Raw genomic sequence first — 12,929 nt, 5'->3', positions numbered from 1 at the left:
TAGTTTAATAGTTTAAGCATAGTTAACCTGTAGTACTGATATTGGTCACAAGTTTGTTATTAAACACTACTGGTGCTTTTCTCTTGTGCTTTGAACTACATAACCCTTTGAAATTAATTTTGTACTCTGTGAATCTTGGCTCTATGTGAAATATATATTTCTCAGTAAGATGTCAATTTATATATGATGCATATCAAAGTAAACTGTGTTTAGGAACTTCTATAAGCATTTCTGCTAACTGGGAGCTCATCATGTAGCCTCAGATAGCTTTGAACCGTAGTTGACTTTGACAGTCTTTTAAATCAGAGGCCAAATGGTAGCAGAAAATACTACTTTAGAGACAGAATTTTAATTCAGCCTTTGAATGTCATATGTCTTTTTTCTTTTGTCTTTGGCCAGTCTATAACCTGAACTGAATATATGAATCATATCTATTAGTATCTGGAGGATAGAGTGATGTAGGACATGGATCAGTTATTCAGGGGGCTTTTTCATTCTGTATATATTTGAACTACCCCTCTGTTTTAGGGGACTGCGTGGCAGCTTCCCATTAATGAGAACCACTGTACTGGAAGATGGTCCATTGAATATGACATTCAACATTAAGTGTGATAACTGTTAAATAAAAGCAGGTACATCTCACCGGAAGTGTAGCTTTTAATGGGCTGTTTTTCATGAGTATGACTGACTTCTGTGTTCTTTCTCTGGATTTCTGGATTTTATTTTTATTTCATTTTTCTCTCTCATCAGGCTGCAGAAATGGCCCAGCGTTTGAGCGGGATTAATCGGTGGTGTATCAGTGGCACTCCAGTACAGAGAGGATTAGAGGGTAATGTATGGTTTCCTGATATATTGCATGCATTTGGAAAGCTTCATTTTTTAGAGAGAAAAGTATTGTTATGCTTAACCTTTGCTGAAGTCCTTATTGACGTGATAATTCATGTCTTTATAGTTGACTCCTAATAGTTTTAAGCATTTATCTTTTTAAATGGGACTCAGGTGATTTTTCTGTTTATGTATATGAGGACAGATATATATTAAGAGGTCTCATTACCTTAAGTTGAACAATTATTGAACCTGCCTAAACAGCATAGATATGTCTGAATTAAAATCAGAGTTCCAAAGTCATAGGTAGAAAACAGAAAGAATCTAACCCAAAAAGAAACACTAACCCAAAAAGAAACAAAGGGTAGAGGCAGGGAGGAGGAGAGGCAGAAAAAGAGAGAAAGGGAGTTAATTTCAATTGACTGTGTCTATGAAAATGGAGACTAGTTTTTATTGTGTGAACCCATGAATACTAGGGCCATAATTTTAGTAATTATAGAAGTTGTTAATAGCCTTATAATGTCACACTATATGTATATACCATTATTCCTTGTACCATTGCTTTTCTTGAACATTTAGATTATGTCTAGTTTTTTCCTCCTCTCCACACATACATTGAAATTATCCTTCTACGTTAATCTTATTCAATATCACTTTTTCTGTAGAACAGACACTGCATTTCTAAAACCTTTATTCAAGTTGTGAATATCTAAAATGAAAAGTTTAACTAAATCTTGTTTTATGTATTTCCCTAAAAGCTGTTATTAAAGTGTAGTTAAATTACAAAATTTAAACATACTTGGAGTTCTGTAGTAAATACTCATCTTCAAAACTTACCTTTCTGAAAACCCAAGTTTTTGTATGTTTGTGTTCAGCAGCATGACTTACTCTGCTAAAACAGAAATCTCAGCATCTGTTACTTTGACCTTTAAAAGCAGTGTTTTCCAATCATTATTTTTAGGAGGAAAAGGTTTTCTAGTAATATTTTCTAGTATATATTTAAATATGTGCATAACTTAAATGTTACGTTTAGATACATATTTATAGAATCATATCAGGTTCAGTAAAGGACCACATTTAGTGGTCTCCTTTCATGTTTGGAAACTGTCAAAATTGTAAATAGGCATTAATAAGGTCTAAGATCTTACTCAGCTCAAAAGTTAGCTGAGAGGATATAGAAAAGAGTACATGATTATCAGAGTTACTCTTTCTCATTTTAATATTGAGAGAATATGAGCAATAATTTCTTAGTTCCTGGGTAGGTTTTTTTGGAGATATAAGATGTTGGCAAGTGTTTTGAGCACCTGTCACCGTTCAACAAATTCTTGAGTAATTTTTTAAAAAACAGCTTTATTTTATTTATATCTTTGAACTTCATTGAGGTATGAATGACATAGAATATAACTAAATATTTAAAATACCACATTTGAAAAGTTTTGACATGTATGTGTAGCCATGAATATATTTGCACAATAAGGCAAGTTTCCTCATGTTCCGTGTCAGCTCCAAAAGAGCTTTTCCAGACTTTCTAGAAATTTGTCTTTCCCCCTTGCTTCCATATCTCTCTGGTATCTTTATGATTCTTGCAATTAAATGGTTTTTTTCTAGTTGTCACACTAGGAATGTTAGCCTACTCATGACTTACTATGTTGTATTTGGACATGGAAGTCTCATTTCTTTTCTTTTTGTGCTAAACTAGGGTTTCTTAACATTGACATTTGGGGCCAGATAATTCATCTTCTTTGGGAACTGTCCTGATGTTTTAGGATGTTTAGCTTCTACCCACTAGATGCTGGTAGCACTCCTACAATTCTGACACCCAGAAATGTCTTCAGAAATTGCCAGACTGAAATAATGTCATCTACTTGGAGTGTCAAATATGGAAGAATGCTTCCTAACACTTTCCATCCCCTACACTGTGTGTCTACATAATGTATTCATTTGTATATAGAAATCATTGGCTTTGGGGAATATAAAAACCAGGGTTTACATCCTGACTTACTAGTTGTTTGTCCATAAACAAATTCCTTAAACATTTAAGTCCTTATTTTTCTTATCTGTAAAATAACGTGTTTTAAAGGTGAATTATGATGAAGTATTCAAAGGATTTAGCACAGTACCTAACAAATATTAAATATTCAGTGAATGATAGTTGCTTCTACTTCTGCTTTTGTTGTTTTTTTTTTCCATTTATGTAGTCATTTATGTATTTTAGTGTTTTGAAAGTGTTGACTTTAAAATAACAAATGCTTTGTGATGCATTTATTATTTCATTTATTATTATTTATGTGTTTCATTTATTTCTTTGTGAGGTAGGATAGAATCTTAGTCAGATTTTTGCTGTTAGGAAACCACAGACTGGATAACTACAAAAAAGAGAAGTCTATTTAACTCACAATTCTAGAGGCTGGGACATCTAAGAGCATGACACTGGGAACTGGCGAGGATCATCCCATGGTGGAAGGTGGAAGGGAGTACATAAGATAGAGAAAAGCATCAGGGGCTGGACTCACTTTGTAACAACCAACCCTTGAGATAACTAACCCAATCCCGCAATAATGACATTAATCCACTCATGAGGGTTCCACCCTCATGAACGAGTCACATATTATTAGGTCCCACCGCCTAACATTGTTCATTGAAGTTTAAGCTTCTAACACATGAACTTTTGGGGGATATATTCAAACCATAACAGATGATAAGCAAAAGTACATACAATCCCTGATCTATTGAGCTTACAGCTTAGAGGAGAACATATATTTCTTAAAATATTTCTTACATACTTAGATAAATATCAAAATTGCAATTGAGATAACTTTCACAAATGAAAAAAATGGAAAATTCTAACTATAACAGGTGTCATTAAAAAAAAATCTTATTCTGTAACATCATACAATTGGGATGCAGAAGGAACTGACAACTGAGCTGTGATCTGAAACATTAACATGGGCCAGGTAAAGAGGAAAGAAAAATCCTCTGTTGTAGCGGAAACAGAAAATATTAATGTAAATAGATCATGTGGCAGAAATAGTGTGGCTAGAGCATAAAGAGCTAGGGAGATGATGGTGGATGGAGAGACTAGGTGAGTAGAGATGGGACCATCCATGGAGGATGTTATTCCCCATGTTAAAGAATTTTGTTTTTTTTTCTTAAAAGTAGTAGGAGCTATTGAAACAATTTAAACACAGTGGTTGGGGGTCATTTTGTGGTTACATTTGTATTTCAAAAGATCACTCAAGTCGCAGTGTGGTTTAGAAGAGGGTAAGAGTGGGTGTTAGGATATCAATTGATTGCCTATAAGAAGTAATATAGGCAAGTGGTGCTGACACTTAATTTGGACTAGGTTTGTCCTAAAGGTACAGAAAAAAGTGGATAAGGCAAAATTAACAAGCCTCAGGGACAGATCAGGAGATACCAAGATTTCTGACTTGCATAAATCCGTGAATGGTGACTGGTTTCCCCAGTGAATACTACCAGAAAAGAAACATGGGCCAGGCGCGGTGGTTCACACTTGTAATCCCAGCACTTTGGGAGGCTGAGACGGGTGGATCATCTGAGATCAGGAGGTCGAGACCAGCCTGGCCAACATGGGGAAGCCTCATCTCTAATAAAAGTATAAAAATTAGCTGGACGTGGTGGTGGGCGCCTATAATCCCAGCTAGTCGGGAGACTGAGGCAGGAGAATCCCTTGAACCTGGGAGGTGGAAGTTGCAGTGGAGTCGAGATTGCACCATTGCGCTCCAGCCTGGGCGACAGAGCAAGACTCTTTCTCAAAAAGAAAAAAAAAAGAAGCACGTGTGCAAAAAGATTATGAATTTGAGATTTCGGCAAGTTGAGTTTGAGATGGCTTTGGGACCTCAAAGAAGAGGTAGCATATAGCAATTGAATTGATTTGAGCTGAAAATATAAATCTGTGAACCTTTGTATAGCAGTGATGCATTGGTTCTTTCAGATGTTGCTAACTCCCAGCAACCATCAAGGTAACTTAATTCAATCTAAAGATTTGTTGATCATCATCAGAATAAGTGTTGTAGGTGTGGGAAGGATATTTGTATTATTATTTTATGGCTTCTGAAGAGAATATATGCCCATTGTGGAAAAGTTTGAACTGTACATAAAAGTATAAATAAAATTACAAACTGTACATGGTGGCTCACACCTGTAATTCCAGCACTTTGGGAGGCTGAGGTGGGAGGATAACTTGAGCCCAGGAGTTCGAGATCAGTCTGGGCAGCATAGGGAAACCCTGTCTCTACAGAAAATAAAAAAAAGTAGCCAGGCATGGTGGCACACACCTATGATCTCAGCTACTCGGGAGGCTGAGGTAGGATCACTGAGCCCAGGAGGTTGAGGCTGCAGTGAGCTAAGATGGTGCCACTGCAGTCCAGCCTGGGCAACAGCAAGACTTTGTCTCAAAAAAAAAAAAAAAAAAAAATTAAAAAAATTACACTCATAGTCTTCATTTGAAGACAAAACCACATCGAATCTTTTCTATGTAGATGTTTATATATTTGAGCTTATTCTGCCTGCACAATTTTATATTCCTTTTTTTTTCCCCACTTAACATCATATCCAAAGCAGTTTTTCTTAACTCCTTACAGATAAATATATGGAAAACTGTTTAGGGTATGCTAAGTGGGCGGGTGGAGGGGAATAGAATATAAAATTGAGTGTGCCCAGTAAAGAGATATACAAGAAGTCCCATGCTCTAAAGCTAACACATACAAGGCATGCTGAATCAGAAAAGAAAAATAGTTCTATTTTATGGGATTACCATAATTTATTTATTTGAGTCATTTTTCTACATATTGTTGCTATGAATATCACTGTCTTATCTATAATATAGATAAATCTTATCTATATTTTTATTACTCTCTTAGCCTTCTTTTCTAGGAGAATTATTAGATAAAGGATATGAGGAATATTGCATCAGAGAATATTCTTCATGTCATCTGTGTGATTAGAAATTCTTTTTTCCAATCCAGCAAATCTTGCGTCTATTGGTTTCAGAGCATGGTATTTCTTACGTATGTCTTACCAAGTACATTCAGTTGAGTGGTTTTTTGGTTTAACTTCTGATAGAAATTTCAGATTTTTGAATTAAGTATAAGCTTTGTTTAATGAATTATTCTATAAACCTAACATTATTTTAGCACCTAGCACAAAACCTAGGGCAGAATAGATGCTCAATAAATATAAATGGAATTGGAATTGAATTTCAGATTTAAGAGCCTATACAGCCTGTATTTTAATTCATGGAAAGTTCTATGTGCATATAATGTCTGTAGAAACGCTTCTGCAAACTAGTAATGAAGTAATAGAGTTATTCTCAATGTACTTTATTTTTTTCTTTTCAGATCTTTTTGGGTTAGTGGTCTTTCTTGGTATTGAACCTTACTGTGTCAAACACTGGTGGGTTCGACTTCTCTATCGGCCTTACTGCAAGAAGAATCCTCAGCATCTCTACAGCTTTATTGCCAAGATACTGTGGAGGTCTGCAAAGAAAGATGTAATTGACCAAGTCAGTACAATAAGTTTTTATTGATACAGGTACTATAAGAGAAAAGAAACAACTGGGATAGAAAGTTAAATTTTTAGGTGACATCTTTTTTTTTTTTCTGCTCCTTTTACAGATCCAAATACCACCACAAACTGAAGAAATACACTGGCTCCACTTTTCTCCAGTGGAAAGGCATTTCTATCACCGTCAGCATGAGGTGTGCTGCCAGGATGCGGTGGTAAAACTCAGGAAGATTTCTGACTGGGCTCTGAAGCTCAGCAGCCTGGACAGAAGGACTGTCACCTCTATCCTGTATCCATTGCTGAGGCTCAGACAGGCCTGCTGTCACCCACAGGCTGTTCGTGGGGAGTTCTTGCCACTCCAAAAAAGGTTTTATTATCAACTTTTTTATATTGCAGTTGATATATCATAATAGACAATATTTCTGGCCCATAGTTGCATTCAGAGACGTGTAACTGAGTTGTCAGTTATTTTTAATGGTGTGGAGGGTTTTCTTTGGTGTGGAACCTCATTTGCAACAGAGAATTATATCAAAATTATTTTCATGGTTTTCAGCTTTTCTCTTTTGCAGTGGGTTTGGTTTTTTTTTTTTTGAGACAGTGTCTCACTCTCTTTCCCAGGCTGGAGTGCAGTGATGTGATCATAGCTCACAGTGGCAGCCTCAAATTCCTGGGCTCAAGTGATCCTCCTGCCCCAGCCTCTAAGTAGCTAAGACTACAAGTACACACTACTACAGCCAGCTAATTATTTTATTTTATTTTATTTTATTTTTTGAGATGGAGTTTCACTCTTGTTGCCCAGGCTAGAGTGCAGTGGCACAATCTCAGCTCACTGCAATCTCCGCGTCCTGGGTTCCAGCGATTCTCCTGCCCCACCCTTGCAAGTAGCAGGGATTACAGACATGTGCCACCACGCCCAGCTAATTTTGTAATTTTAGTAGACGTGGGGTTTCATCATGTTGGTCAGGCTGGTCTTGAACTCCTGACCTCCAGGTAATCCACCCCGCTCAGCCTCTCAAAGTGCTGAGATTACAGGCATGAGCCACCACGCCCGGCCTGTTTTATGTTTTTGTAGAGACAGGGCCTTGCTATGTTGCCTGAGCTGATCCTGAATACCTGGCCTCAAGCAGTCCTCCTGTCTCACCCTCCCAAACTTTTGGGATGACAGGCGTGAACCACCACACCTGGCCTTGAACATTTCTTTTAAAATTAGGATTATTGTTGAGGTTTTTAAAAAATTATTATTTTGTTATTTAGGGTTTTGGCTGTACTCCAGATATGAAAGGCTTTTGCTCTTTATTTCATAGTTCCCACATCAAGGAATTAGATTACCATTAAATGTTTTCTATCTCTCTGATTATTCATTCTGAGAACATTAAGAAATTTGTGTTCATAATACTCTGTTGTCCCAGAAAGTTTTTGTGAATCAGACTGCAACTCAGGAACTGGCCTTTGGCTATAAGAGATAGAAAGAGGATTCAATTTTGTCTTTGCTTTTAAGCAGGTTATAGACAAATAAGGGAAATGATGAAAATTACAGATTTCTAAACTATGAAGTGAACATGGTAAATTTCAAAAGGTATGTGTACACATTACTATGTACAGTTAGAGTCCAAAAACAATTTATATGTGAATGGTTAAGGTTAGACAACCTTTCGGTGGAATGGCATTTAACCTTTGAGGATCTTCATTTTTTACTAATTAAAAAAATATTCAGGCTCAGAGGTTTTCTAATTAAGTTGCAGTGCTGGGATTCAGAGTCAGTCTTACATTTTAATATTTGTAATGTTTAAATATATCATGTTGTACTTTGTTCTTGAGGAAGATTTTTCTAGTTTCATTCTACCTTTACTGAAATGGGAAAAATTTAAAGAATGATGTGATCAAATAAAGGTACTTACATGGGAAAAAATAATGGTAAAAATGGAAGCAAAAAAGAAATGCTAGAGATATCACAAAAACTGCAAGAGTCTCATACTCTTGATCATTTGTGATATAACACTCCCACTGGAGTAACACTTGGGATTTTCTTTCTGGTTTTCAACAGTCTACCTTTTCTTTTAGCACCATGACAATGGAAGAGCTGCTGACATCTCTGCAGAAGAAATGTGGAACTGAATGTGAAGAAGCACATCGACAGCTAGTTTGTGCTCTCAATGGCTTAGCAGGCATTCATATTATTAAAGGTAGAAGGTGATTGCTTTGTTATCTCTGATTCTTCCAAACACTTCCTGAGTAAAGTTAATTATAGAATCAAAATCCCTCCCAAAAAGATACTCTCACACACTACTGAATATAGTTTAAATAGATTCAACTTAATAGAGAGCAGTTTCATAGAACATCTCAAAAAGCTTTGAAGTTTACATATGATTTAACCAAACATTTCCATTTTTAGTTCTTTTTTGAGGAAATAAGGATACACAGATTTGTATTTAAGTTGTTAATCTTAGTCTTTAATAGTATAATAGTAAACAACTAGTCAAAATAATTAGAAATAGAAAAATGGTTAAATTTTGACACATTAAAGGGATATTGTTCATTGATTTAAAAATAGTATTGTTTGTAGGATCATTTTTTCAGCAAATATTTGTGTGCCATACCTCATCTAGGTAACGATGATATGGTAAATAAAGTAACTCTCTGATCTTGCAGACCTTAAATTCTTACAGAGGGTGACAAATACACACACACCCTCCCACACAGACACAAAATGTATGTGTGTAAAGTTATAGTATTATATATTATGCACAAAATTAAAGCAGGTTAGAAAGAGCATCTTATATGTACATATCTACATGGATGAATATTAGTGACTTCTCCATCTGTCATGGATCACTTTTTTTGCGTTAGGTCTAATATCTTACAAACTGTCATTTCACGTATTTTGCCTGTTACTATAGTTTTTACAGGAAAGAGAGTAAATCCATTCTCTGTTACTCTATCTTGGCTGGAAGCAAAGTTATGTAACTGGCACTTTTAATAAGCTCCATGTGGATACACCTTTCCATTCCATATAAATATGAGAAACATTAAAACTGTATTCCGTAGGTTCAAGAGTTAAGATGAAACGTGTTAAGTAGAAACACTGAAAACATTCAAACTTCTGGAAATCAAAATTTCAATGTCTAATATAGAAAATTGACTTAATAAATAAATTAGACACCGCCTAAGAAAAAAATCAATAAAGTCAAAGTATAGAATAGCGATAGAAACTCTCCAACATGAAAAGCAAATGAAGAATACTGAAAATTTTGAAAAAAGGATCAGTGAGGTTGTGGACTACTTCACATGGCCTGATATAAATGTGTAGAGTCCCCAAAGGAAAAAAGAAAAAAAAAAAAAAAGGAAGAAATATATTGTGGGTTTTATATCATGTAAATGTACAATGCACAAAAGCAATAATACAAAGTCTTTGTGGGGAGACATGGATGTATAATATTGTAAGATTATTATCCTGTATATAAAGAGGTATTATATGAAGGTGGACTGTGACAAGGCAAAGAATGTGCATCCCACAGCCACCACTTCAAAATACAACAAGGAGTTAGAGGTAATAATCCAAAAGAATAGATAAAAGTAAAAAAATAAAAAATCAGCCGGGCGCGGTGATTCGTGCCTATAATCCCAGCACTTTGGGAAGCCAAGGCGGGCAGATCATGAGCTTAGGAGATAGAGACTATCCTGGCCAACATGGTGAAACCCCGTCTCTACTAAAAGTACAAAAATTAGCTGGGCATGGTGGCATGAGCCTGTAGTCCCAGTTACTTGGGAGGCTGAGACAGGAGAATCGCTTGAACCCTGGAGGTGGAGGTTGCAGTGAGCCGAGATTACACCAGTGCACCCCAGCCTGGGCTACAGAGCGGGACTCCATCTCAAAAAAATAAATAATAATAATAAATATTCAATCAAAAAAAAAAGCAAAAAGTAAAAAAGGATTCAAAAACCAAATGAGATGATTAGAAAACAAACAGCAAGATGGTAGATTTAAACACAAGCTTATCAGTGATCACGTAAACTGTAATGGTCTGAATAGCCCAATTAAGAGGCCTGGATTGTCAGACTGGATTAAAAACAAACAATAACCATCAATGTGTTCTCTATAAGAAACCCACTTTATATTTAAAGATGCAAATGTAAGAGGATGAAAAAAGATACGTTAACACTAATCAAAAGAAAGATAAAGCCACTATATTTCTGTCAAGTAAAATAGATTTCTTATTAATACTGCCTGCTAACTGATTGTACCACTGGAGCTTCTAAAGTAGATTTCAGAGCAAAGAATATTACCAAGGATAAAGGGTGTTACTTTATCACTAGAGAAAAAAATTCTAAATGTATCTAAAACAAGAGTTTCAAAATAAATACTAAAAACTGATAGAATTATAATGAGAAATAAACAAGTGTGTAATGTCGGAGATTTCTACATCCCTCTCTCAGTTATGTATAGAATAATTAAAAAATAAGTGAGGGCATACATAGCTCAGACACTGCTGTGAACCAGTTGACCTAATCAGTGTTTATTGACTACCCAACCAAAGAGGAATATACATTGTTTTCAAGTACATGTTAAATGTGTATGCAGATATGGCATATTCTGGTCTGTAAAACAAGGCAGTAAATTTCAGAGGATTCATGCCTACAGAGTGTATTCTGTGGCCAGAGTGGTAGACGCCAATAACAGAAGGATAATTGGAAAGTCCCCAAATACTTTGAAATTAAAACACACTTCTAAACCTTTGGGTTAAAAACATAAAAGGAAAAGTAGGAGATACTTTGAAGTGAATAAAAATGAAATACCAAAATTTGTGGGGTATAGCAAATCAGTTATTAAAAAGCAATTCATAGCATTAAACGTACTAGAAAAGAAAAAAGTTTCATATCGGAGACTTCAACTGCTACCTTAAGAAATTTAAAACAAGAGCAAATGAAGTACAAAGAAATCAGTTGCCCAAAGAAATGTTTGCTTTTTGTAGAATATAAGGAAATATTAAGCCTCTTTGAGAAGCCCGTCTGTAGTTGTTAGCTCTTTAGCATAATAGAACCAGAAATGGCAAGTATCTCTGTATCTCTTAATTGTGCTAGATACTTGGATAGAGTTACAAGGATTCTCAGAAGCTTAGTAGAAATAGCTCTAGACAAGAACTGAATAGGATGGGCCTTCTTATATGCTGCAGTTGGAACCCTGTGAAATGGTGTATATTGGTCAAAATTTCCGAACTTCAGTGTCTTTGTCAATAAAATATACAGGTGCTTTACTTACCTCAACTATTGTTCTTAATACAAAATGTCGAAGCACATTGAAAACTTTATAAAAACATAGAGATGAAGAATGATGTTATTGATTATGGTAATATGAAGGTTACCTCGGATTCTTACCACTTTCAACCTACTCACAATGTAAATTCTGTTATCAATATTTAATAGAAAAAGGCATATTATTATATATTCCTGTTAAATTGTTCACATATAGTACATGTAACTTTGTGGGCAAATCTCCCCTCTAGGGTATTCCCTAGAAAGTCCTCAATTTAGCTAGCAGTGTATTGTTTATTATTAAGAGAAATCCCCCACCAGAAAGTCCATTAATAAAGGATATATTCCTTCTGAATTTAATTGTAATTTACTTTTTTTTTTTTTTTTTTTTTTTTTTTTTTGAGACGGAGTCTCGCTCTGTCGTCCAGGCTGGAGTTCTGTGGCCGGATCTCAGCTCACTGCAAGCTCCGCCTCCCCGGTTTACGCCATTCTCCTGCCTCAGCCTACCAAGTAGCTGGGACTACAGGCACCCGCCACCTCGCCCAGCTAGTTTTTTGTATTTTTTTTAGTAGAGATGGGGTTTCACCGTGTTAGCCAGGATGGTCTCGATCTCCTGACCTCATGATCCGCCCATCTCGGCCTCCCAAAGTGCTAGGATTACAGGCTTGAGCCACCGCGCCCAGCCTAATTGTAATTTTCTACTTAATTGTAATAGATTTGCTGCTTTTAGTTTTTATTAACTTCATAGTGATGTGTTAAACAATATTCATTTTTTAAAGTAACATTACATATATAACTTACATAAATTAGATTCTTCTAATGTGAAGATCAGACAGTGAAGGTCTGACTTCTCAAAGAAATCTAAAATTAATTTCAAACTCTTAAAAATACTTGCTTATATGTAAATAAATACGTGTGATACATTAGTTCATATTCTGAGATTCTCCTTGACTGGTATTAAACACATTTTATTATTCCAATTTTGAACATTGTGTTTTCTGCAGATGATTTTTGGAGAAAATTAACTTGACAATATCAAATCCACTACAGTTTACTCAGAAATGTTAGCGCCATCAAGTGGCTAAGAATGGGTATTTCCAAATTTGACTTAAACCTTTATAACATTGAATATGGGTATTTTTGTGTCTTCCTCAGAAAGCATGTCTTTTTAAAAATAAACATGAAAAACCAGGTATTATAGTGAATAGGTCAAATTCAGCTGCTTCACACTATAGTCTAATCACTATACCTTCTTTAAAAGGTATGGTAATTATGAAGAGAAAATTGTTAAATGAATTATTCTCTATAAATGATAGTATAAATACTGATAG

General features: G+C 35.4%; 1 protein-coding gene across 10 annotated transcripts in view; it reads left to right on the top strand.

Moving 5' to 3' along the window:
* The window catches only part of SHPRH (SNF2 histone linker PHD RING helicase), a 90,919-nt gene that overhangs the window by 29,283 nt on the left and 48,707 nt on the right, over positions 1–12,929 (top strand). For 9 of the 10 annotated variants that reach the window (XR_012433513.1, XM_074037199.1, XM_005552067.4 and 6 more), the window contains 4 exons: positions 751–829; positions 6,183–6,346; positions 6,459–6,715; positions 8,410–8,531. Coding sequence is in view for 8 of the 10 variants with exons in the window: in XM_074037199.1 (XP_073893300.1) it covers positions 751–829; positions 6,183–6,346; positions 6,459–6,715; positions 8,410–8,531 (622 nt within the window). In the remaining 2 variants the exon portion in view is untranslated. Of the gene's footprint in view, positions 1–750; positions 830–6,182; positions 6,347–6,458; positions 6,716–8,409; positions 8,539–12,929 lie in introns of all 10 variants that reach the window. The other variant, XR_012433515.1, reaches the window with a different exon arrangement.

The sequence above is a fragment of the Macaca fascicularis genome, chromosome 4 (genome assembly GCF_037993035.2).
Source record: "Macaca fascicularis isolate 582-1 chromosome 4, T2T-MFA8v1.1".
Taxonomy (NCBI): domain Eukaryota; kingdom Metazoa; phylum Chordata; class Mammalia; order Primates; family Cercopithecidae; genus Macaca; species Macaca fascicularis.
This window is presented reverse-complemented; position numbering and strand designations above follow the sequence as displayed.